Source organism: Anas platyrhynchos, chromosome 8 (genome assembly GCF_047663525.1).
Source record: "Anas platyrhynchos isolate ZD024472 breed Pekin duck chromosome 8, IASCAAS_PekinDuck_T2T, whole genome shotgun sequence".
In the NCBI taxonomy this organism is placed as follows: domain Eukaryota; kingdom Metazoa; phylum Chordata; class Aves; order Anseriformes; family Anatidae; genus Anas; species Anas platyrhynchos.
The window spans coordinates 34,433,962-34,458,334 of record NC_092594.1 but is presented as its reverse complement, the minus strand read 5'-3'; the positions used below and the strand labels follow the sequence as shown (position 1 = coordinate 34,458,334).

The 24,373-nt window shown below is 57.9% G+C and overlaps 4 protein-coding genes across 9 annotated transcripts; 2 read left to right on the top strand and 2 right to left on the bottom strand.

Moving 5' to 3' along the window:
* Nucleotides 1-483: 483 nt before the first annotated feature.
* Nucleotides 484-1,985, top strand: PARS2 (prolyl-tRNA synthetase 2, mitochondrial). The gene has a single exon (XM_027462419.3). It carries the CDS (start codon nucleotides 499-501, stop codon nucleotides 1,981-1,983), a length of 1,485 nt encoding a protein of 494 aa, XP_027318220.1. The 5' UTR covers nucleotides 484-498; the 3' UTR covers nucleotides 1,984-1,985.
* Nucleotides 1,986-3,953: 1,968 nt separating this feature from the next.
* Nucleotides 3,954-10,819, top strand: TTC4 (tetratricopeptide repeat domain 4). The gene is made up of 10 exons (XM_027462428.3): nucleotides 3,954-4,111; nucleotides 4,189-4,306; nucleotides 4,420-4,581; nucleotides 5,088-5,165; nucleotides 5,971-6,095; nucleotides 6,390-6,476; nucleotides 7,077-7,291; nucleotides 8,470-8,551; nucleotides 9,399-9,481; nucleotides 10,135-10,819. Exons 1-10 carry the CDS (start codon nucleotides 4,040-4,042, stop codon nucleotides 10,238-10,240), a joined length of 1,128 nt encoding a protein of 375 aa, XP_027318229.1. The 5' UTR covers nucleotides 3,954-4,039; the 3' UTR covers nucleotides 10,241-10,819.
* Nucleotides 10,820-10,954: 135 nt separating this feature from the next.
* On the bottom strand, nucleotides 10,955-12,142 carry TMEM205 (transmembrane protein 205). Its single transcript, XM_027462430.3, has 3 exons — nucleotides 11,983-12,142; nucleotides 11,748-11,911; nucleotides 10,955-11,561 (listed from the first exon to the last, which is right to left on the bottom strand). The coding sequence occupies exons 1-3, from the start codon at nucleotides 12,110-12,112 to the stop codon at nucleotides 11,262-11,264; spliced, it is 594 nt and encodes a 197-aa protein (XP_027318231.3). The 5' UTR covers nucleotides 12,113-12,142; the 3' UTR covers nucleotides 10,955-11,261.
* A 663-nt stretch (nucleotides 12,143-12,805) lies between these two features.
* Nucleotides 12,806-23,530, bottom strand: ACOT11 (acyl-CoA thioesterase 11). 6 transcript variants are annotated; one of them, XM_038182964.2, is made up of 18 exons: nucleotides 23,387-23,445; nucleotides 20,233-20,305; nucleotides 18,687-18,867; nucleotides 17,896-17,965; nucleotides 17,357-17,407; nucleotides 16,618-16,678; nucleotides 16,301-16,402; nucleotides 16,059-16,194; nucleotides 15,802-15,958; nucleotides 15,481-15,600; nucleotides 15,217-15,361; nucleotides 14,788-14,843; nucleotides 14,593-14,659; nucleotides 14,437-14,520; nucleotides 14,215-14,348; nucleotides 14,000-14,131; nucleotides 13,797-13,923; nucleotides 12,806-13,724 (listed from the first exon to the last, which is right to left on the bottom strand). In XM_038182964.2, exons 2-18 carry the CDS (start codon nucleotides 20,290-20,292, stop codon nucleotides 13,569-13,571), a joined length of 1,839 nt encoding a protein of 612 aa, XP_038038892.2. In that variant the 5' UTR covers nucleotides 20,293-20,305; nucleotides 23,387-23,445; the 3' UTR covers nucleotides 12,806-13,568. The 6 variants fall into 6 exon arrangements, with proteins under 6 accessions (XP_038038892.2, XP_071898286.1, XP_038038890.2 ...); XM_072042185.1 differs by lacking the exon at nucleotides 23,387-23,445 and adding an exon at nucleotides 23,087-23,227; XM_038182962.2 differs by lacking the exon at nucleotides 20,233-20,305 and having other exon boundaries at nucleotides 23,387-23,530.
* Between the last annotated feature and the right edge of the window lie 843 nt (nucleotides 23,531-24,373).

Below are 24,373 nucleotides of genomic sequence, written 5' to 3'. Positions count from 1 at the left end.
GGATGCTGAGGCCTCTTGCAGGGATGTCTCAAGCGTTTAGTGGCTTCAGTGCTCCTAAATCACTCAGGAGCATTAAAAACAGCCCCTTTAATCCCTTATTTTTCCCATTTCCACATGGCTATAAATGGCAGTGCACCTCAGTGTGTGTTCTGTGTTATAGAAGAATCATGAAGATTTCCTCAGATCCCATTTCTAAATAAAACAAGGGTTCACACTCACTTCCTTATATTTTAAAATGATAATTTAATTCCTTGTAAAACGCGGGTCAGTGAAGTGAAATCTCCACCCTTAGCGGAGTACTTTTATATGTGCTTACAACTGCTCTTCAGAGATATTTTTTTAATTTCCACTGAGCTCCAGCTCCAGGAGGGATGCTGAAAAGCGCAGCAAGGCGGCGGTCACTGGGCAGGGGGGGATGTCCCCCCAGCTCCCCTCAGCGCCCCGCGGCCTCCACACGGCAGACGGCGCCCTCATTGCCTCTCCCTCCCCGTCCCCGCCATGACGGAGCCTCCCCCACGGCCGTTCCCGCCTCCGGCCGCCATTTTGTGGGCTGCGCCCGCCGCCCCCTGCCCGCTCCCCTCAGGGCCGGCCGCCGTCATGTCGGGCGGGCTCCGCGGCTGGCGAGCGGCGGCCGGCCCCTTGCTGCAAGCCTCCGGGGCCCCTCCTGGAGCCAGGCGGCGGCGCCTGCTGCTGTCCGAGCTCTTCCAGCCCTTGAACCTGCAGGGCGAGGGGAGCGAGGCGGGGTGGGAGGCGGGCAGCCGCAGCCACAGGCTGATGGTGCAAGGGGGGCTCATCCACCCCGGCAGCACCGGCTGCTACTGCTACCTCCCGCCCGCCGTCCGCGCCATGGACAAGCTCGTCCGCCTCATCGATCAGGCGATGGAGGCGGTGGGAGGGCAGAAGGTGAACATGCCCTGCCTGAGCTCGGCGGAGCTGTGGCGAGCCAGCGGGCGCTGGGAGAACATGGGGCCGGAGCTGTTCCGCCTGGCTGACAGGCACGGCAAGGAGTATTGCCTGGGGCCCACGCACGAAGAGGCGGTCACGGAGCTGGTGGCGGCGCAGAGCGGGCTGTCCTACAAGCAATTGCCGCTGCGCCTCTACCAAGTGACAAGGAAGTTTCGGGACGAGCCCAAGCCCCGCTTCGGCTTGCTGCGCAGCCGGGAGTTCTACATGAAGGACATGTACACCTTCGACACCTCAGAGGAGGCGGCTCAGCGCACCTACGAGCTGCTGTGCGGTGCCTACCGCAGCCTCTTCGAGCGCCTGGGCTTGCCCTGCGTGCAGGTGCGGGCGGCCACAGGCAGCATCGGGGGCACCACGTCCCACGAGTTCCAGCTGCCAGCGGACATCGGCGAGGACCGGCTGGTGCTGTGCCCACACGGACACTTCGCGGCCAACGTGGAGATGGTCAGCGGGGAGCAGGCTGCATGCCCCACGTGTGGGGAAAAACTCACCCAGACGAGAGGGATCGAAGTGGGGCACACGTTTTATCTGGGTACCAAGTACTCGGCTGTCTACAACGCCATCTACTATTCCCCCGACAACAAGCCCCACCTGGCAGAAATGGGGTGCTACGGGCTGGGTGTCACGCGCATCCTGGCAGCCTCCATCGAGGTGCTGTCGACAGAGGACAGCATCCGTTGGCCGAGCCTCATCGCGCCCTACCAGGTGTGCTTCATCCCCCCCAAGAAAGGCAGCAAGGAGGAGCAGGGAGCCGCGCTGCTGGAGGGCATCTACGACGACTTCGTTGAGGCCCATCCGCACCTCGCGGGTGACGCAGTGCTGGATGACAGGACGCAGATGACAATTGGCAAAAGGCTGAAAGATGCCAAAAAGCTGGGGTACCCCTACGTGGTCATAGCTGGGAAGAGGGCTTGCGAGGACCCTCCGGTCTTTGAGGTTTGGGATCAAAACTCTGGTGAGGTTTTGTACCTCACCAAGGAAGGTGTCATTGAGTTACTGAGTAAAGTGCAAGTCCCTTAAAATCCCCGTCTGCTAATCTCTCATTTTTGCTGCACTGAGTGGGCCTGAGCAGTTCCTTCTTAAGGAGTTGCTGCCTGTTAGTGATGGCTCTGGGTGAGCAGAGCCATATCCAGTTCACATCTGAGCCACCCACAGCACCTTGCAGCAGCACCAGGAGATGGGGTGAGCTGGGTCAGCCCACACAAGCCCCACTAGACGCTGCAACATGGGGATATGAGGGGCCTTTCCTTCACCCTTTTCAGGTACTGAATTCTTTAGATGAAGGGTTTTCAGAGAGAGAGAAAGGAAAGTGCCTTTCCCTGGCTTGCATGTTGTCTTTGGAGACACCCAAGTTCTGTGAATGTGGAGTTTAATTTGCACATAAAATTAAAGCAAAAGGGTGAGCTGGAGAGCCTTTTTCAGTTTGCAAATGCCTTAGCATTATGAATCTGCAGGAAAAAAAGGTGATGAATGCTGTCAGGCACCCACACCCAGCCTGCAAGTCAGTTCAGCTGGTGAGACGTGGATCCACTAGGCTGGGGCAGTGATGGAGTGGTTGTGGTGGCTGCTGGCTTCATGGGCTGGGCCCTTTTCTATCTACCCAGCCAAGCATTCCTTTCTGGCCCTGTTACACGTCATGGCAGCATCTTCTGCTCATCACCAGTCCCACAAAGTGCCCTGCTGTCCCCATGGGGTGTGCTGTCCCACACGTTCATGGCTGGGCTCCACAAACTCCAACAAGCAAAGGATGTGGCAGTAGCCCCAAAGGTAGGGACAGCGAGATCCTTCCCAGCCTCGTTCCTGCAAGCATTTGACAGTGCTGAACACTGAGCATGCACCCATCCCTGTCACACTGCTGACATCTCCCCATGAACCCTTATGTGACCACTGTCCAGCCCTGCACAGGGAGATCTTTGGGGAGAATTGCCTCTCCCCATGCTGCAGCTTCTGGACCTGCTGCATCTAGATATACCAGCAACAACAGGGCCACTGCCACGTAGGACTTCATGGCAGAGCCACTGCTCTACTTGTGTTCCCAGGTCATACAATCCTTCCCCCTCATCTGAGGCAGGATCATTGCCCTCAAGACCTGCCTTACACTGCAGTTACACTCGGGTGCAAAAGCAGTGTAAGGTCACAGCAACGGCCTTATTTGTTGAGGTAAAGTTATCAACTCAGCAAAACATGTGATTCAGAGGGGTGCGAGCTTTGGCTCTTTTCCTGGCAGATCACCTGCTGGACAGGGGAGTGTGGGGAAGCTGGGGGACTCTCACTGACACCAGAGAAATTCCAGTAAATGCGTGCAGAGGAAATTTCAAACATGCGAGTGTTTTCCTTCTGCAGGTCGCGTGCTATTTGGAAGGTGGGGTAGTGTTTCCACAGACAAGCACGTTGACAAAGTGGAAACGGAGCCCCCTCTTCCCCCAAGATAGTTTGCAGCACAGCCTGAACGAGGATCTTGGAGCCCTGTGTGTTACTCTTGTGCTTTCCTTCCTCAGGTGCAGGTGTAGCGGTGTATGCACGTTGCGTGACCAGGTCCAAATTTCCAAACAGATTTGCCCAATTTCTGCACCTGGCTCAGGGAGCCAAGTTCCAGAGGGGCTGCACACAGGGGCCCTGCTTGCTCCTGCTTGTGACTCCAGAAACTCTTGGGTGCATTTTATCTGTATATATTTATCTCAGGACTGATAACCACTGCAGAACAGCTGCAAAAGGTGAAGCCAGCTCATTTTCCTGCCTCAGAAAAGCTGCTTTGGTCCCTCCCGAGGGTCCAGCGATGCTCTGGTTTCCCCGAGCTGCTCCCACCACCTGGACAGACCCAAAGCAGACCCTGCGCTACCATCACAGAGCTAAAAGCAGGGCAAGGCATAACCGAGACCCTTCCACACCACCGGGACGGGCTTTTTGGGGCTGTACAAAGAATCAGGGCAGGGTTTGAGGGACTCCCCCGGCTCCCCCTCAGGCGCTGGGCGGGCAAAATGGCGGCGGGGGGGGGGTAGGAGAGGGCGGGCTGAGGCGGCGCCGCGCTGAGGCGCTGGGGCCGGGCCGTGAGGAGCGGGGCGGGCTCGGCAGCACCATGGCGGAGCCTGAGGGGAGCGGCGAGGCTCGGAGGTACCGGGGCGGCTTCAACCCGGACACCTGGGAGCAGGTGAGGCGGTGTGGGGGAGCTGGGGGAGCACAGCAGCGAGATGGCGGCGCGGGCTGAGGCGAGGAGTGTTCCCGCAGGAGCTGGAGGCCATCCCCATGTTCATGAAGCGGTGCCCGGCCGAGATCGACGCGGCGCGGCAGCCCGACCTGGCCTGCCTGCAGTCCCTGCTGTTCGACGAGGAGCAGGAGCCCGCAGGTTTGGGGCTGGGGAGGTCGGTGGGGGTCGCCCCTCAGCGCTGGGGGTGCCCCCGGGGGTGGTGGGGCAGCGCGGTCTCCTCTGAGGCAGCTGCGCCCGGTGCCGCCCTGCAGAGTTGGCCAAGATGTACAAAAACGAAGGCAACGAGTACTTCAGGGAGAAGGACTACGGCAGGGCCGTCGTGTCCTACAGCGAGGGGCTGAAGAAGAAGTGCGAGGACGCAGAGCTCAACGCCGTGCTGCACACCAACAGGGGGGCCGCGCACTTCCACCTGGGTGAGGGGTCCAGAGCTGCTTTCCTGCTGTGCTTTCCTGTTTTAAATCTCCTTTTCTTGTGATACAGCATGATAAATAGCTTATTTGTGGTAAAAAAAGACGTCTGGAACCCTGAAAACCTGGCTCAATCTGGAGCCCAGCTGTGTGTAGGGCCTGCACTGCTCGCAAACATCTCCTGAAGCAACAAATTTTGCCACTCACCATGTCCTAAATCTACCACCCAACACTACTGCTACAGCAAAGAGGCTGTTCTTGGCCTTTTAATGCTTTTGCATGTTGCAGTTGGCAGATTATCTCTTCAGTCGCATGGTTTATCTTTCACCTGTCTGACTCCTGTCCTTGCACTTCTTGCTCTAGGTTTGCTCCTTCTTCCCCCTCTTGTCTCCTGGTGAATGTAGAAGTGGTGAACTACAGTCCCCACACAAGCTATTTTGTTGCTTAGGGATTTTGCTGCTTGGATTTGAAGTGTAAATCCAAGTTTCTAAGCAGTTTTATTTTGTTTATAGGTAACTACCGTTCTGCCCTCAATGATGCGATCCAAGCAAAAAAGCTGAAGCCCACCCACCTCAAAGCAATCATAAGAGGTAAGTGTTAAAGCCTGTGTTACTGCATGGAGTGCAAGGAACATCCCCTCAAAACAGCTTTAAATACGTTGTGTTTACTTGTTACCCTCTTGTAGTTACAAACCTCAGAGTGGAATTTTGTTGCCTTTTTTCACTGCATGTTTCTGTGGTTTAAGTAACTGCTTATAAACCTTAAATTGCTGTGAGTGTGCATCTTTCCTTCAGGACTGCATTCATTTCAGAAAAGTAAAACTGTTACTGTACTAGATCTCTTCTCTTGTTCTGCTGTTGCTGTTTCTCTCCAGTACATAGCTTTGTGTTTTGTATTGGATTTTCAATCAAAGTGCTATCTTTTTGCTCTTCAGCTTCCCTATTCGTAAAAGAGGCATTAACTGAACCATTTTCTATAGAAGATAGCATAACTTTTACTGCTTTCCACAATACTTGCTTTTAGTGCAGGGTTGTTTTTTTTTCATTATTTGTCATTCTGTGTAAATTACTGCTTTATTTTTCCTTTTGAAACATACTGAAATGTTAATTGTAATGATGAAATTTTGCTCGTAACAGACACTGCTCTCATCCTTCACAGACTTGTGACTAGACTAGCGAGTGGTGCTAGAGCTGCTAAAATGTTTTAGATTTTCTTCTCGGCTCACCACACCTGCTGGAAGTCTGTGATTGAACATGACCCCGCAAAACAATAGCATGTGTTGCCATACATGCCTTTGGAAGGCGCTAGGCCTAAAGCTGTTTTTATAACCACCATGTTGTGTACTAGTCATATACCAACTCCAACGCCAGACACTTAAAGTCTTAATCCTTCCAGGAGCTCTCTGTCACATGGAGCTAAAGAATTTCTCTGAAGCAATAGCATGGTGTGAGGAGGGCTTGCGAATAGACTCAAAAGAGAAAAAGCTTGTGGAAATGAGAGCTAAAGCTGACAAATTAAAGGTAAGTATTACGGGAGTCTAGCATCTACTGTGCTTATTTCAGGATTTGTTCTGCCTGCTTTGCATCTAGAAGCTCTTTGGCCAGAGAGTACTCTGTGCAAGTTTCTCTGCAGTGTAATTTCTCCCCAAAGCAGAACTGAGAGGTGGTTCTGCACAGCATGTGTTGTTGAGATGTGGAGGGAAAAAAGCTGGAGCCCTTCTGGAGATCCAGGCTGATTTCTCCACTCAGCAGCGGAGTGATGATGGGCAGTGACTTGCTGTGTTTGAACGTGGTGCAATCTTCTCTTACACGCAGCGAGCTGCGGAGCGGGACGCGAGGAAAGCAAAGGTGATAGAGAAGAAAGAACAAGGTCAAAAGGAAACTTTGCTGGCAGCGATAAAGGTGGGTCAGTGAGGGGATTTGTGTATTGTTTCTTCTTTTTTTTTTTCTTCTTGTTTGTCTCCAAGGATTTGTTTTCCTGTGCAGATTTGAGGGCTAGCACTAAAAATACTGAGAGACAGCCCTGATTCTCCTTATGTGCTTGGTTCTAGCCCCAGCTCCCAGGGCTGTTTCCATATTTTAGGTAACAACTAATGCAAAATACAAACCTGGTGTTAGGAGATGGACCAAGCATCCAAGAGGAGCACTCAGGAGCTGCTGCATGTGATTGCACCCTGAAGTTATGCTTGCTAGGTCCCAAAGAACAGAACTTCAGCTGCATCCCTTTCCCCATGTCTTCCCAGGCCTTTTTTTCTCCGCATGCTAGCTCCTCTGGATTCCCACCTCTCATCACTCATTTTATGAGCAGTCTGGGTACCTGGCTGAGGTTCTGGAATCTGTAGGGAAGAGCAGTCACCCAAGTTTTTGGTGGAATGCTTAAGAGCAGATTCATTAACGAGAGTGACACAATTTGTCCTTTTACTGCTAATTTTTCTGATCTTATCTCCACACATACACTTTATTTTATTTTATTTTATTTTTAATCTCCTTCCTCCCCACTAGGAAAGAAATATCAAGCTGGTTCTTGAACCCTCAAATGAAGAAGAGGACATATCTGATGGTCTGGCTGAGATATCTTTAGACGGGTTCCACTCTCACAATGCCACAGGGGCCAAGGTGCACTTGGATGCTGATGGCAACCTGAACTGGCCTGTCCTCTTTCTGTATCCCGAGCACGAGCAGACAGACTTCATTGAGGCTTTCCACGAGAACTCCAGGTAAATGCACTGTCAGCAGCGTTCTGGCATGAAGGAGAAGTTGAGTAAATGTCAACAGCCAGTAAGTGAAACATCATTTCATGCCAGTGAAGTAGCTCCAGAGCTTGGATCTCTTAGCTGACCCTGCTTTTGAGCAGGAGGTTGCGCTGGATGACCTCCTGAGAATAATTCAGGTTGGAAGGGATCTGTGACCTACAAATGCTGCTTTAAAATATTTGAGGGCCAAAATCTAGATACTGCTTACATTTATGGTTCAGAGAAACACATCATACATGTCTAGCCAGTGCGATTAAAGGGGCCTACTCTGCAAGCCTAGACCAGTGGGCAGCAATATTTGTGACCCATCTGCATGCACGGGTTTCAGAGGTTCACCAAGGTGCTGCTTTGAAGCCCTCCAAATACATGGGTCTTGACAAGAGGATTAAACTAAAAAAAAAATGCCTCCATAAAGGAGCTTCTCGGGATCACTAATGAGCCACTAGGCTTTTCTGAAGTGCTGTAGACCTTACAGACTATAAGCAAGTGACTGGCTGGGACCTCCACTTTCCTGACATAAACTTCAGTTTCTGGTCTGGCAAATTTAAACAAACTCGAAATTTGTAACATTTTGTTGTAGGGACATATGCATTCTTCAGATCCACTAACAGCATTACAACTTAAAAATACAGTGCAAACAGATTAGTAAAGCTGTAGTTCTTACACAGTATTCTTTTCATGACCAAAAACAGTGAAAATGGGTTCTTGGAACAAGTTCCAGGAGCTGGTGCTTCCAGTTCTCCCGACGTGCCAAAATAAACAAGTGACTGACACATGAGCATATTCTGAGCGCTGATCTGGTGGAGCACGGTGCTGATGGGACCAAGGGAAATGAGTTGTAGATTAAAAAATCACAGAGTTTATTTTCACACCTTTTTTCAGTGTGAAAAGAAAAACTAAAAATAACTTGCTCCTGCACTGTTCAAGTTTGAAACCAGTAGTATGAGTTAAACCAGGGCCTTGGTCTCATGGCAAAAGCAATGAGCTTCAAAGGAAGAAGCTATTAAACTTGCAGACATCTAAACTTATTTTCGGTCCACAGACCGATTTGTTAACTTATTTTTCCCATTATTCACATGCCAACTGTACAAATTAAACTGAACACTAAGATAACAAGTATGATTTGTTTTTTTTTTTTTTAGATTTATTGATCATTTAACAGTGATGTTTGCTGAGTTGCCTCCTTGGGATTTAGAAAGAAAATACCTTCCCGGCAATCTTGAGGTAAGAAACTTGACTTCTATTTGAGTTTGTTTCTTTGGGAGGTTGAGCATCTCTGTGTGTATGAAGGCAATGGCACCGTTATCTGTTTACCATCGGGCTGTTAGGCTGCTTGTTTTTGTTTTTTTTTTTAACTTTGTTGTGGTGAAATTGTCCAATCCAAATAATATTTAAAATAATAATAATTTCAGACCTAATTGATGGCAGATAAACACCCACCCAGTTAAACCCATCAAGTCAGTGTGGTTTTGTTGTGGCTACAGCAGGTTTGGAGCGCTTTTCAGGAGCTGTACCTAGAGAGCTGTTGCTGTTTGTCTCATTTTCCCCTTGACACGTGCCAGGCGGCAGGGCAGCCGGTAGTGCGGTGGGCAGGCAGGTCCAAAAGGCCAGCGTCTGTGTACTTTGCCAGATCAGAAACTGGGATTGTAGCTGCGTGCGTGTACGGACAACATAAGGCACGGCCAGATCTGAATCTCTTCTATTTAAACAAACAGAATGGATTTCTTTAAAACCCACTCCGTTTAATTCATGCCGTTGCTACGTTTCACCTGTTAAAAGGTGAAATCCCAGGAGATTGGGGTTGCTGTGCTGTAAGGCACAGGAGCAGCCCCTGTGTTTTGTGTTCCTGCTGCTGCTGCCACGAGAGGCTAAGCTGGTCGGTACCTGGAAGACTTTGAATTGACACAAAGCGGCGTGCGTGGCTGAAAACAGTGTGACACAGTCAGGTCAAGGTACAGAGGTTTGATAAACCTCTGGTAGGTTTCTGCTGTGCTGCTACTGGGCTTGCAACAGCGTAGTAGTTTGCCTTCTTGTATCCGAAGCCTGTAATAACCCTCCCAAATTTCTTCAGCTCTACTTTGAAGATGAAGAAAGAGCAGAAATGTACGAGCTGAACCCAGACCAGACGTTGCTACAAGCGCTGCAGCACCAAAGGTGAGGCTGGACCTGTTCGCTTCCAGGGGGAGCACGAAGGCACCAAGCACCAGCTTTCAGCTTTAAGGGCAGTTTTTTCCTCTGATTTAACAGCCCTGACTCGTGGCCATCTCAAAGCGAGGAAGATGTAAGGCACCAGGGCCACGTGGCTTTGTGGCTGGTTTCAGTGACTTGTTTTTTGTTTTCTTCCCCCCCCAAAAAAAATGCACAACTCTCTCCAGGGCTGGATAGAGATGGGAAGGGGGAGTTGGGCTACACACAGCAGCGTGGTGACGGTGAACAATGCTCTCACTGTTCATAACGCTGTGCGGGCAGGTCCCCACCCAGCATGCAGCACAGTTTCACTCCCTGGAATTGCCTTTCAAGTGTTGTTTAGAGAAAAGAATTGGCTGTTGGTGGAAAAAAAAACTGCTGTAAAGCTTGTGCTGTTAGCTTGCACCGTCTTGTAGCTAGCTGGGGAAGGCCCGCAGCACGGCAGTAGTTGCTGGGAGAAGCTTTGTGTTATAAAACACTCCTCGGATGTGGGATTGGCTCTGCCAACCAGCCAAAAAGCTCGTCAGCCTTCATAGAGCTGGGCAGCAGTCACCTGCTTTGCTTTGCAGGACCTTTTGCCAGATGCAGGGAAACCCAAGCGCTCCTTTTAATCTTTGCAGGTATTTTGTGAAGGCTGGGACGCCGACAGTTCTGGCGTTTGTGAAGCGTTCTCCTTTCTCCAAGAAGTACTTCACTGGCAGGAAGGTGCATCGGCTGCGACGCTGAGAGTGAAACAAGGAACCTGGTGCAAGAAACAGTTGGTTCTGTTCTGTCTCAGCCACAGAACGCAAACTTCTGCTTGCACAAAAACACCTCGGACGCTTCAGGGGAGAAATAATCTTGGCACGTGGGGAAACTTCCAGCAAAGAAGCATAGGAGGAGAACGAAGGGCTTACAAGAGGGGATTATTTGTTTAAATAGAAATCCAGCTGGCTTGCAGAAGGTCTCCTCTCTGACAGGCTGCGTGGGGTCCTGAAACAAACCTGAAGCGCTGCCAGACGTTGGCTGCAGCTGAAGCCACAGCAGCTGGGAACGAACTTACCTGTGAAAAATCACGGATTGCCCTGCGAGGTGGGCTGCAGGTGCCAGGGTTTAACAGCAGTGGTCCGGGGTGACAACCTGCCTGCTGCCACGAGCTGAGTGCGGGCAGGCTCCTGCATGGACTGCTCTGGCTCTGAGGATTCAGCAGCAGCTGATCAGCTCTGCTGCCAGCCCCAGGAAATCAGAGCTCTTTGTCTGCAGCGGTGCCTTGTACTGACTTTTGCTACCTATATGAAAGGGAAATAAAGGTGTCTATTTTAAGCAGCCTGACTCCTGCCTAATCAATGGGGTGATCATTTTTTCTCCCCGGGTGAAATACTAAAAGTGAACAACAAACGGTAATTCTAGACCCGAACCCAACAGCCTTATCCATCACTGGTAGTGGCAACGTAGCCCTCAGTGCTTCTGTAGGAGCTTCCACTTTAATCAAAATTAATTCTGAATCCCAAATTTCTCTGTCCCAAAGCTGCAGGTTTGGAAACATCACGTTCAGAGGGCACCGACAAGCTCTCCAGCCATAGCAGCTTCTGCTTCGATCACGAAGGACATTTCCCTTTCCAGTTCTGCCTTCGGACAGCTCGAAATCAAGCAAGCAGGTGGGCGTTCTGTTTAGTTATTTCCAAATCGCTGCGCTGTGCACAAACAGAGCTCCGGCACCTCTGGGGATGGCGAAACTCCGAACCCCAGGGTCACTTTGCAGCGGTGCTCACAGGGTGGAGAGGTGGGTGGCCAGGCGGTAGAGGCTGGCGCCGTTGCAGGCGATGCAGCAGAGGTCGCAGAGGGTGGAGGCGGCGCGGTAGAGGCCGAGCTGCCGGGCCAGCTGCCTGTAGCCGGGGTCAGAGGCGCGCAGCTCCCTGCAGGCCCCCCCGGCGAGCAGCCCCACCTCCTGCCCCAGCCCATGGGCGCGCTCGATGCGGTGCATCTCCGCCGCGATGTCGCAGCTGGCCTGCCCCAACCACTGCGTGTTCAGCGCGGAGACGGCCACGCAGACAAAGAAGATGATGATCTGCAAGAGGGGAGCAAGGCCCACAGTGAATTAAACCCACCTTGAAGGCTCGCTGAAAGCTGGATGCTGTTATTTCTTTTAAAATAAGCCACATGTGGAGCTCGTTGCTGTTCACAGAGCGGAATGAAGCTGGGGTTAGGGCTGCAGGGTGCAGCCAGCTGGCCTGTAAAAGCAGGGGACTGCTACCTGTGTGGTTTCCTCCTCGCTGAGCAGCTCGCTGGGGTGGTGCATGGCAAACAGGGTCAGGTTGAGGAAGGCGCAGGTGGAGCCGATGTGGAAGTAGTAAGGGCTGAGCTCTCTCTGCACCAGGCCGGAGGTGTGGCGGGGGAGGCGGCTGCGCATCACCAGCCCTGCCGAGGGGACAGCAAATGGGTCCCGGGCACGCAGCCACGGCCAGGGGCGTGCGGGGACCGCAGCCTACCTGCCACCAGGGTCACCCAGATCTGCATCCCCCAGGAGGCGGAGAGGAGGAGCAGGTGCAGCAGTTTCACCGTGTTGGAGGGCTCCGTCGTGGTCAGCGTCGGGCCCTGGTTGGGGCCGGGTGTCTCCATGTCAGCCAGGTCACCCCGCTGGGGCTGCAGAGCGGGTTTCCGAGCCCCTTTTATCCCCGCTACGGGCGCTGCGTCAGCACCCAGGCACTGCCTGCTTTGGGTGGACTTTCAGCAAAGTCCGGCCAAAGCCCGCTCTGACCCCTGGCAGCACGCAGGGTCAACAGGAGGGGGAAAGAAAAAGCCTGGGCAGGTATCAAACACCCAGGAAGATATCAAATACCTGCCCACGCTGTGGGTATTGAAGAGACACCTTTCTGGGGGAGAAGTCTGTGGTGCCCTGCTGGGGGAATCCTGCTCAGGCACCCCAAATCTCCACGCTGGCACCAGTTGAGGAAGGTGGCAGTGAAGGGGAGCGTTTGGGGACGAGCTGGGAAAGCCTTTATCTCCCGTGATAACACCTTTATCTCCTGTGATAACAGGGCTGGGGGAGGTGGCAGCCCGGCGGGGGCCCTGCAGGGGATGGCCGTGGGCTGAGATACGGCAGCGATGGGGCTGCGAGCACCTGGCCGGAGCCCCTGGGTTTATCGGGGGGCAAAGCACCCTCCTGGGGACAGGGTACAAAGGTGACGGGGAAAAAGCCAGGCAGGAGCCCCCCCTGCCCCATCCCCTGTGAGCGGTAGCGTGGAGCAGCCCTGTGTCTGTGGCCCCACATCCCTGCCCCGCCACCCCCAAGCAGATGCACAGGTCATTAAATATTTTTTTCCCTTTTAATGCACTTTTATTGCTGCCTTTCCACATGCCCCTGCAGCCCCAGTTGGCGGCAGAACTGCAGGGCAGCCTGATGGGATCGGGATTTCAGCTCAGTACAGGCATCCCACCAGCATCTTGGGTGGAAAATCCGAGTTTTTGGGTGTGGGAGAGGCACGGCTCCAGCATGGAGTCGCGGTGGCAGCCCAGCCTCTGCTTCCAGCTTGCCCAGAGCTGAGAAAAACCCAAAACCCTGCAAGAACACCCCATTTTCTGCCTGCTGTGTCCATTGCCTTCTGCTCTGAGCAGGGAGCCGAGGGGCAGCAGGGCCCCAGAGCCGTGTCCCAGCCCGGGATGTGCAGGGGGGCAGCAGCACCTCCGTGTTTGTGCCCGCCCCGCTGCTGTGAGAACATTTCCCCATAAAGAAAGAGTTAAAAAATAATAATAATAAATCAGTTTGGGGAAGAGTTTGGATCCTACAAAGATTAAAGTAGCATTAATCGAACTAGAAAATCAAGTCCTGTACAGCAGCTTACAAAATTAGAAAGAAAAAGAAAGAAAATAAAAGGCTAGGTATGTGATGTGTCGGCGCGAGGGCGACGCATTCCCGTGTCCATCCTCGTCCCTCCGACCTCTCTTGGGCCAAATTCCACGGGGAGGCAGGGCCCGAGCGCCCCGTCCCACTGCCCAGGTGCCCCTTCCTCCTTGCCAACGCCTTGTCCGTCTGTCCATCCATCCATCCGTCCATCCGCCAAGCCCCCCAGGCAGCCTAGAGGTCCCTGATGCGCGCGATCAGGTCGTCCTTGTTCTTCAGCAGGAACCTCTCGCAGGCCTCGAAGGTGGCGCAGAAGTCGGAGGAGAGCCCGGCCACGTTGGTGGTGACGTAGGCCAGGTACCCCGGCGTCGCCTGGTTGTAGTAGGCCACCTGCGGGGTGCGGGAGACGGGGATTTAGGGTCGGGCACGCGGTGTGAACGGGGCAGGGCTGCGGCAGCTCACCTTGCTCGTCTCCTCCCCCTCGGGCCACACGCAGAAGCCGGAGCAGAGCGTCTCGCCCCGCGTGAAGCTGGGGCAGGCCGGGTGGGTGGGCAGCGTCACCGAGCGAAACGCCACCACGTAGGGGTCCCTGGGGAGGAGGGCAGGAGGTGAGAAAGGCCACGGGGACGGGGACGGGAGGACGGGGACACGGGGCCGCCGCTCACCCTTTGTCGCAGGGTTTCCGCCGGGACGCCAGGATGACGAAGTCCTGGGGCTTGTTCTCGTGGCTGAGCGTCTGGCTCAGCACGTGGTAGATGGCGTCGTCCTCGTCCACCTGCTGCACCAGCTCGGCGCTCCTGCGGGGCGGGAGGGCGCCGGTCACAGGACGTTCAGCCTCACGGATATGTTTTTGGGGAAGGGGTCCCCTCGCAGCACTCACGCGTAGTGCCTGTCCCACTCGTGGCGGCGCCGCAGGTCGGAGAGCAGGGAGAAGGCCTGGCCGGCGGCGATGCGGACGGACATCTCAATGCGGAAGGACAGGAACTTGTCCTCCTCCAGCGTGTATATCCGCACCTGGGGGGTGCAGGGCAGGGCTGGGGCACACCCACGGCACGTCCCAATTTTGGGGGGTGGCTCAGGGAGCCAGGGCGGGGGCCGGTACCTTCTCCTTTTCCCTGGCAAGCGCCCAGTTTGCTTTGGCTACCAGCGTCTTCAGCGCGGAGACGTTGTTGTAGCTCAGGTAAACCTGCGGCAGGGCAGCGAGTCAGGGGCTGGAGGTGCCCCAGGCAGGAGGCGGCGCTGCCCACGGGCTCCCTACCTTGTTGCTTTGGTCCCAGGGCACGGAGAGAGGCACCTCGTTCTGCTTGCAGGACACGACGTATTTCCTGCAGGAGGGGGGAACCGTTCCCCTTAGGGCACGGCACAAACCATGCCCCTGCTCCCCAGTGCTGGGGGTGGCGGCTCCCGGCTCCCCGCTCTCCTTCCTCCATCCCCAGGTGTTTTTTCCACTCACCGGTCCAGCCGAATCTTTTTCCTGGCGCTGGCTTCTCTGTACCTCCTCTCTCCGTCCTGACCCACGGGAAAAGCACAGCAGGGTAAGAGGAAAGGGGGCGGGAATACAGCTTTGGGGGAAAACGTTCAGCAGCGAGGGGGTGAAGGGCGAAGCCCCATCCTGCTGGAGGCTAACTGAGAACCATTTTGGGGTGTCGGAGATGGACACGGAGCCCACCAGCAGCAGGAATTTGGGAAATCCCGGCACTCCCTGCCCCGAACTGGGATGTGCTGGGTCGGTGGAAGCAGGACAGCGAGAAATCCTGGCTTTAGGGCCCCAAACCCAGGTGCAGAACCATGCAGGAGGCTGCAGCCACGTTGCTCCCTCACGCTGCAATTCACGCTGCGGTGGGGACAAATTTGGGGACAAAATGTGGGTTTTTCTCCTTACCCCCGGCTGGGGCACGACCATGGGCAGGGTGCGGGGCTGGCCCTCCTCGTCCAGCACCACGAAGGTCATGAAGGCGCTGTTGATGTGCCTCCTGCTGACGGACATCTCCTGGTCGTACGCCTCGGCGCAGACCCCCACCTCCATGCTGGGCAGGGGGCAGAGAAGGGGTGAGGCACAGGGGGCCGTGGGAGGGGGTCTGGGGGGGTCCTTTTGAGGGCACCCTGCTGTTTTTGAGGGCACCCACCCATTTTTGAGGGCACCCACCTATTTTTGAAGGCATTGTTGACGATGGCTTTGAGCACCAGGCGGTCCCCGACCTGCGACGGCCCACGGAAGTGGAACATCTCGATGGCGCGCAGCGTGGGGTGGGCATGGCACAGCCGGCTGCGGGGTGGGGGTTATCCCATGGGATCTACACCCCCAGACCCCATACGCCCCTTCCCAGCACAGCCAGACCCAGGGGATCTGTCCGTGCCATGAGCTCGCCCTTCCCCACACCCCGTGTGCCCACCCCAGGCCCCATCCCCGCCACCCTGCCGGCTCCCCGGGGTCCCCAGCACCCATCTGCAGCCCCCCCCAAGGCACCTGGCGGCGATGGTGGCCACGTTCTCCATCCAGGCCATGATCTGCCCGCCGAAGGTGTTGCCCTGGTGGTTGGCGTGTGGGGGCAGCACCAGCTCCACGCTCTCCACCCGCGTCTTCTCGGCCGGCACCACCACGCTGCCGTCCCGCGTCTCCAGCTCTGCTCAGGGGGGAGCACCGGGGGGGCTCAGCGCCACGGCTGCCCCCACACCCAGCACCCCAATTCCCTCTGCTCCACCCCGGGGGGGGACGCACGGTACCGGTGTCGCGGGGGCTGCGGGTGAGGAGGTCCTTGAGGGTGTCCTTGTGGACCAGCCGCATGCGGCGGCGCTCGGCGGCGATGCTGTGCTCGATCTTCTCCTCCTCCGTCTGCGGGGCCAGCGGCTTCAGCTTCACCTGGGCACGGGTGATGGATGGGGTGGGTGGGCGCCCTGTGCCCTGTGCCTGTCCCGGGGTGGGATCCCCGCTGGCCGGGCTCGGGGGCTCGCTGAGCAGCGCTTACCTTGGTGCCGGGGGGGCCCTGGGCCACGAAGGTGGCGTAAGCCTTGCAGATGCTGCAGTGCTTCCCGCTGCTCAGGTCCTCGTAGCTCACCTGGATGCCCACCTGGCGGGGGACACGGCACAGGGGACCCTGAGCCATGGGGTGAGCACCCGGGGGGCGAGCACACGGACACGGCACCGCCGACACAGGGCAGGGGGGTTGCACAGGCACCCACGGGGGTTCCTCACCCCAAATATCCCCCCGTGAAAGGATGGGGGGGGGCTGAATTTAAAGCAGGGCAGGCACGGGGGGAGAGGAGGGGTTTGTGCCATACGAACCTCCATGCTGGAGTTGAAGGCTCGGTTCACTTTGGCCTTGATGTTAACGACCTGCCCCACGCTGGAAAACAGAGAGAGAAGGGAAGGGGCACGGAGGTGAGTGGAGGCTCACAACCCACGGCTGCACAGCGCCGAGCGTCTCCCCGCCGAGGAGTGTGAGTGCCCGCAGGCACGGGGACACCCTGCTGAGCCCAGGGACCCCCAAACAGCCCCGTGCAAATGGGTCCCGAGGGGCTGCAGAGGTGCCCGGGGGGACCGTGCACCCCCTGCCTCGCGGGCACGCACGCTCCTGCCAGAGCAAACAGCTCCTCTGTCCTCCTCCTGCCCCTGGTGTCCACAATTTTGGGGTCACGCCTGCTGGCAGCAAGCTGCTGGAGCCCTCCCAGCCCTCGGTAGGCATCAGGGTAAACACAGAAGCAGCTGCAGCCTCATGCACGCCAGGCTGGGACCAAGCAAAAAGCAAATGCTGCTCGCTGGCAACAGCGAGAGGAAAAAGCCTTTGGTAAGTGTGTGGCCAGATGGGGAGTGCTCCTCGTCCTCTGAAAGAGAGCAGCGCTGGGAAACGAAGAGCAAAAATGAGCCCTCACTGCCTCCAGGAGTCTGCACCACCAAGGGCCGCGTGCCCGGGCGTTAGCGGGGTTATGCCAGCAGCCGCGGGGCCGTGTCAGTGGGGTTAATGCTCCCAACTCACGGCAGCGCCGCTTTACGCCGGCCGCTCTAGGGCTGCGAACGTCCGTACCCGACACCGCTCCTCGCGCGCTGCTGCCCGGGGGGGTTTGTGTACCTCTGGCTGGTGCGGAGAGAAAGAGCGAGATACGGGGCAGTTAGGGACGGGGCAGGAACACGGGGCAGGGCTGGGGGTGCGCAGCACCCAGCGTGCATCTGGTTAGTTTTAAGCAACAGGCCCAGGAGCGGAGGAGGAGAAAAAACAGAGGCGACCTGCAGCTGCCCAGAGCACCCTCGGGCTTCACGGAGCCCCACACGGCACGGGGCGGCTCGTCCTCACCCATTAGGTGACAAAAACGGGGGGTTAGAGCTTCCTGGGGGTGATGGTGAAACCCGGGGCAAGTTTCCCAGGTTTGGCCGGGTTCGTGGGTGCTTCACCACACCGCTTGCTCGCGTCCAGAGGTGCCAAGAACCCGGCACCGTGCGTCTCAGCGCGGCCGCGGGGTGCTGAGCACAGCCGGGTGGGAAGCTCTGGGCACAGCCAGGCTCTGCCCTGCCCAGCTTCAGGAGCACGCCCCGGCCCCGGGAGCGGGCAGAAAGCAGCGCATTTACCTAATCGTGTGCTCAAAATAGATATCGTCCATCGAGGCGGTGACGCACGGGCAGCCGGCGTGCCTCTCGGCTGGAAGGAAAAACAAACGGCGTCAGCAGCCTGCAGCGGCGTGCCTCGGGGGGGGGGAGAACCCAGCTGAGGGCAGCTTTGGGGGATTTGTGAACGTTTTCTGAATGTTTTGCCCCAGGTTTGCCCCGCGGGGTGGGCGCGCTGCAGCTCCCACCACCTCGCTCTGCCTGGCTGGTGGTTTGGCGGCGGGGATGCGCAGCAGCCGGTGGCAGCAGCACAAATATTTTAAAGCCACCCTGACAGCCCAGCTTGCCCTCAGGACCACAGAACCACCCCCAGGCTGCAGAGCTGCCCCATTTTCCTGCTGCCCTGGCTCTGGCTGCACCCCGAATACGGAGAGGGAAGTGTTTTGGGGTGTGGGGGGGAAGCAGCTGCTGCATTTGATGTGTCCCCACCAAGCCGTGTGCGCTGCAGAGCTGAGCCTCCTCCCCCTGCGTCCTGCTCCTGGCCGCTCTCATTACTCAGCTCGCTGGCACCGTGCCCGGCCCGGCTGGCGTCAGCAGCGCCGTGGGCAGCGGGGCAGGGACGGGCACGCTGCCGCCCGCACGCAGCCCCGCACCACACAGGAGGACGCAGCCTCTTGTCCCTTCTGCTCCCCATCTCCCCGTGCTGCTCCAAGCACCCCGCAGCAGCCCGTTTGCCTCCCCACTTTGGGTCCCAAGCTCAAACCGAGCTCTCCAAACCCCCACCTGTGGGTTTTAAGATGCCCAGGGTGCCTTACCCGAGAGGCAGGCGGCCGTGTCGATCCATTTGAGCAGCTGCCCGGCGCTGAGCTCGCCGCGGTGGTTGGTGTGGCAGGGCAGCACCAGCTGGCTCATCTGCACCTCCGTGGGGCTGCGGCTCCCCATGGCCCCCGGCGCCTCCTCGCGCTCCCCCGGCTCCCGGCTGCACGAGGTGGAGCCCTGCGGAGGGGCGAGATGCTGGCACGGGGCTGCGGGGCGTTAGCCCGGCCTCGTTAGGATCCGGGCGTTATGGGGTGGGTGATGAACGCTGGGAGTGTGGCCCTCACACGCTGCTGTTTGCTTTTCACGTCCCAAATTTTGGCTGCAAAATCTGCTGCAATAAACTCCCCCCCCCGGACACCCCTGCACAGAGGAGTGGGATGCTTCAGGCACCGGGGACACCCAGCTGCTGATCGCCAGGGAGAAACGGATAAAAATGTTCTGAATGCAACAGGGAGCAGGGCAACCAGGAGGAATTTTACAGACCTCAGCAAAAAGGAAAAAAATAAAAGAGCTCTTTGGCTGCTCCAGGCCATCCATCAGCACTGGTGCAGCGCAGGAGCTGACCCGGTCGCTTCCCCTCCCCAAAAAAATCCCCCCCCCAAGCCCACCGGCTGGGATCTCACCCCCCAGATCAGCCCCGTGCCGGCGCTGGGTTATCGGGGGAAGGCGCCTTTGTTCGGGGTGCTGTAGGGCCACGTCTGCTCCCCAGGCTCGCCCCACACAGGGCTCGGCGCAGGGCGGTTTTGGAGAGCCTGGGGTGGCCGCGGGGCCGTCGGGGGGGGGTGTTACACCGAGTGGGCTGTGTTACACAAGGGATGAACTCAGTTAGCCCCGTGAGCAACCGAGGAGACACGAGAGAGCCGTCTGGGCGTCATCACAGCGCTTCCTTCCTCTTCATGCTCCAGCCGCGTGCCCCATTTTCAGCCCCCGCTGCCAGATCCCAGCGGCAGCGGCTCCTTTTCTCCCCTCGGCTCTCCCCCGCTGCCTTTGCAGGCGGCTCGGAGCGAAGCCTTCCCTCCCATCCCGTCTCTCAGAATAGCATTTTTTTTTTTTTTTTTTTTTTTCCGCAGCCGCTCCAGCAGCAGCCCTCTGTTTCCATAGCTACTGCTCCAAGACATCCCAGGAACGGCACAAAAACCTCGGCTCGGCGGGGACGGCAGCGAAGGCGGCGAGCTGAACCCTACGGGGAAGGGCGCCCCATCCCACGGGGACGTCGGCAGACCCCAAACTCCCCAAAAACGAGCCCCCCGGGGCTGGTTTGCGGCGTGCCGGGGCGCCCACCCGGGCAGCACGCAAGGACAGGGCTATTTCTGGAGCCGGCAGGCCCTGGGGCGCCAGCCAGCAACGAGCTCCAAAGATTTCTGCAGCGGAGTTAGCAGCAAGCCTGGCCAGAGTTTTAGGCAGAAGCCAGCACGCCGGGTTATCCCCCCCGGCCCCGCGCTGATGCTCACGGGGTCGGGTGTTACGGGGTGGGGAGCGGTGGCCACGGGGCACGGGGAGCGTGCGGGGTGCTCGGGGTGACGGGCACGGCACGCGGGGTACCTGGAGGCCATCGCAACAGAAGCTCAGGATGTCTTCAGGGACTATGCTCCCCTTGACCATTTTTAAAAGACACCTGGAAAGGAGAAGAGCGGGCTGGGGTTAAGAGAGGATCAGCGAGACAGGGGCTGGGGGCGCTGCCATAAAGGGGCTCCGGGGGCACCCCCGGCACCACCAGCGGTGGGGATATGGGGCACACACGGCACCCTAGGCACGGCTCAGCCTCTTCACATTGCCTAAATTCCCTTTTAGCCCAAGCACGGGGGCTCAGCCCTGCTGGTGGCTCCCCGTGGGGATGCAGCAGGGCCCGGCCGGCTGCGGGGCCGTTTGATCTCAGGGCTGGGCGCTTGGTTTGGAAGGAGCCGGCTAAATCCACGAGTGGGAGCAGAGGAGCAGAGCGGCGTGGGCAGGACGGAGGCTGCTGCCAGCAGCTTGTAAACAGACAAAAGGTGACAGAGGCACTCGGCACAGGGCTCGGCACGGGGTTCGGCCACACCGGCTCGCCCAGGCACCAGGGATGCTCTCAGGGTGGTCCTGGCCGAACCCACGGCCACCCAGGCAGGATGTGGGAAGCCGGAGCCCAGCCCCAAACACAAAATACGAAATCCAGCAGGAGCAGAGAGGGCTCGGCCACCCTCACCCACCTGGTTCAGCTGTGTAGGGTCCGTCCCCGGCCAGCACCGCAGCAACAAGACCTGGGTGTGTGTTGGGTGCTCACAGCGGGGTGTCCCCCGTGTCCCCTGCACCCCACACTGACGTCCCTCCCTCCCCAGGCTGCGGGACTTAAATCCCACAAGGGCAGAGCCTGGGCTCGCACCTGCCATTCCCCAAGGGTCAGGCCCGGCGCTCGCGGCTTTGCTGGAAAGACTCCCGGCTATTTTGGGGCGCTGGACAGAGCCCAGGGGTGGTGCTGGGCCGATCCCACAGCTGGTGACACTCCGCTAATACTTTCCGCACCTCGCTGCCACGGTCACAAGACGGCCGAGGTGTCCTTGGCAGCGGGACGGGCTCACGCTGACAGCAGGGCAGCAAATGGGATGCTCCCGTCCCCGGCCACACCGCTGCTCCCGGCAAAGAGCCCAGGGGCACGCCGAGCCCTGCTGCCCGCCGAGGGCTCCGGGGGTGGCCCCGAGCCACCCCACGGCCACGGTGCCCAACGCCAGGAACACGCAGCCTGGAAACCCAAAGCTGCTCCTGGCCCCGGTGGCACCCTTCGTGTCACCTTGCTCGCTCCAGCGTTAGCAGGAAGGGGAGAGAAAAATAAGAGAGCCACCTGCTTTGCATCCCCCGGCTGTCCTCACGATCTCCTGTCTTACCCTGATGTCAGATGGGGAAGGCTGTGGGGTGATGTGGAGCTCACCACGGCATCGCCCCGGCCGTGGTGCTCCGCCTCTGTCACCCCTCGAGCGACCCGCTTCTACCCCAAAATAAAGTTTGCCTTGGGAAGAAAAAACCTCAGAGCACAATATTTCCCCTGCCTCCTGCCACGCTCAATTCCTGTGTCACAGAAGATGGGGGAGAAGCATAGAGAGATGCGAACGGCCCCACTAATTTGGGGTTTGGGGCTGGGGAGAGGGGGGTGCCAAGCGCTGTGTGTCCACGGAGCCAGTCGGACTTGAATAGCAGGGAAAAATAGCAGGGAGCAGTTGATAGTAGGGAAAATGGGGATGTTTGGTCATTTTCCCTTTGCGCAGAGGCCCCCAAGTCCCTGAGCCCCCAGCAGCCCACCCCCAAATAGTCAGGGGGTCCCCGGTGCTGGCCCTTTGGGGTCTGGGCAGGGCAGGATGCACACGATGGACCCTTCTGTCCTCCACCCGGCTCAGAAACATCTCCCCCAGCTCCTGGCCGAGATGTCCCTCATCCACCTTCACTCTCCCACCTCCCCTCCATCCCTGCGGTGCCCCCTTACCCCTTTCTGGGAACGCTTAGAGAAAAGGGGGGAAAGGAAGGTGGCGACACGAGTTCTTGGGGCGAGGGGTGGATTATCGGTGTGTAATTGAACAATATCCATGGTAACGAGCAAATCTGCACGCGGTAAAAAAAAATTAACCTGACCTACTTAGGGAAATCCTGCCGCCTCGACCGGGCAGCGAGGGCCCCGTGCCGGAGAGGTGAGGTCCCGGCACCCTGCGGGAGCTTTTTTGGGACCTCACGTCACCCCTTCCCTGGGGGTTTTGTGGAGCAAAGCGAGGCGGCAGGCCAGGAAAATGCAACCTGAGGGCCACGCGCGGTGGGGGCTCTGCTCCGCTCCCGGCCGTGTCCGCAGCCCCCAGCCCCGTCCCTGCCCGTCTCCAGCCGTGGGGGCAATGGGGCTGCAGCTGCCCCAGCAGGGAGCCAAAGTCCCCCGGGTGCTTTGCAGGGGGACAAAGGTTCCCCAGCGCCACTGCCGCCAGCCCCAGGAGGGAGCAGAGCTGTGCCTGAACCCTTGTGGGTGCCGCCAACACGGCTGGGGACAAATGGCACGGGTGTGGGGACACCCGACAGCACCGCCCGGCATGGGGCTCCCTGCTCCCCATGGCCCAGGACCACCATGGTTTTGGGACCGCCATGGTTTTGGGACCACCACGGTTGGGACCACCACACTCAAGAGCACCACAGTGTCATGCAGCCACCCTATCCGTCCCCCCACGCTACCCAAACCATCCCCACAGCAGCCCCATGCCCTGTGCATCCCCTGGGCAAGCAGGGCAAGGAGGGATTTCGCCCCCAGGCCCTCTCCCCACAGCTCTGGCACCGCAGGCACTGCTCCAACACCCGCCTTGGAAACTCCTCGGGGAGGCACAGGGCGCCTCGTCCCGCTCCTGTGCCACCGTCCCTCGTGTCCCCGTCACCCCCCGCGGGTCCCCTCTGCCCTCACCTCAGCCAGAAGAAGCTGAGCATTTGCAGCGCGGTGGAGCGGCGCGAGGAGGAAGAGGAAGACGAGGAGGAGGAGAAAGGAGGAGGAGAGCGAGGAGGAGGAGGAGGAGGAGGAGGAGAAGGAGGAGGAGGAGAGGCGTCCGGACACCTGCGTGCGGTGCCGGGCTCAGCCAGCACCCGGGGTGCGGGTGTCGAGGCCAGTTCTACTCTGCCCTTGGGACGCAGCCAGCGCACACCCACCGCTTCCTTTTAAATAAGGGCTCAACTTTTCTTAAGGTAGCGCTTTGCAAAGATTCCCTACCCAGGGAGCTCTCAGGGATTGCCGTGGCACCCGTCTCCCCGTGCCCTCCATCCCGGCGGCACCTGGACGGGCTCCTGCCCCGCTGCCTTTCCCCGGAGCTTCTCCGATTTCCTCGGCCGCTCCCTGGCCCCGCTGCATTTGAGGCAGATCTGGCCGGGATCATAAAAAAAAAAAAAAAAAAAAAAGTTTCCAGAAAGAAGGAAAGAAAATGCAAATTGCCGTGTGGCTGCGGGAGCCGTGCAGCCTGTCAGCTTTTCGGGAGGTGTTGTTGTGTTTGCATTTTATTTACACGCCTCGATAAGCGAACCTTTGGCCACCAGCGCACACGGGTGCAATCAAAGCCCCTCACGGGCACACCCAGCACTGGAAAGCCAGCGGTGATATAATTAAACAAATAATTAAACAAACTCAACGGGAAACAAGGCCTCTCTTTGTTTGGTCAATAAAATCATCAGGTTTTGGAGGGGCCAGCCCGGGGACAGCACGGGTGGGCAGCACCCAGACCTGATGCTGTGGGATGCGGTGGGGCCAAATTGAGGCTGGAGGTGGGAAGTGCTGGAGGGTGCTGCAGACACTTCAGGTGCTCGACTTGTGCTCCTGACAAAAGTTCTGAGGCTGGGTTCGGGTTTTTTCCAGTGCAATTAGAACAGTGCCATAATTAGGGCCTGTGGCAGCCGCACCAACTGGGTCCCTACTTTGGCTCCCACCTCCGAGCCCGCACGGGTGCGAGCTTCTCGCTCCCCGTCCACCACTCCCTGCCCGTCTGCCACAGCTCACGGAGCGGGTAATTAGCTAAATGAATTAATTGACATCCATACGTGTAATTAGCACACGGTTGCGAGGAGCTATTCTCCTTGGGACGGCTGAAATTTCTCAGGGACTGGGGTTAAAGGACTGCGCAGCCCCGCAGAGCAACGAGGGACGGTCCCCATGAAGCCAGCAGAGGGGCAGGAGGGGCTGGGGAGGCTGCGGGTGAAACCAGGGATC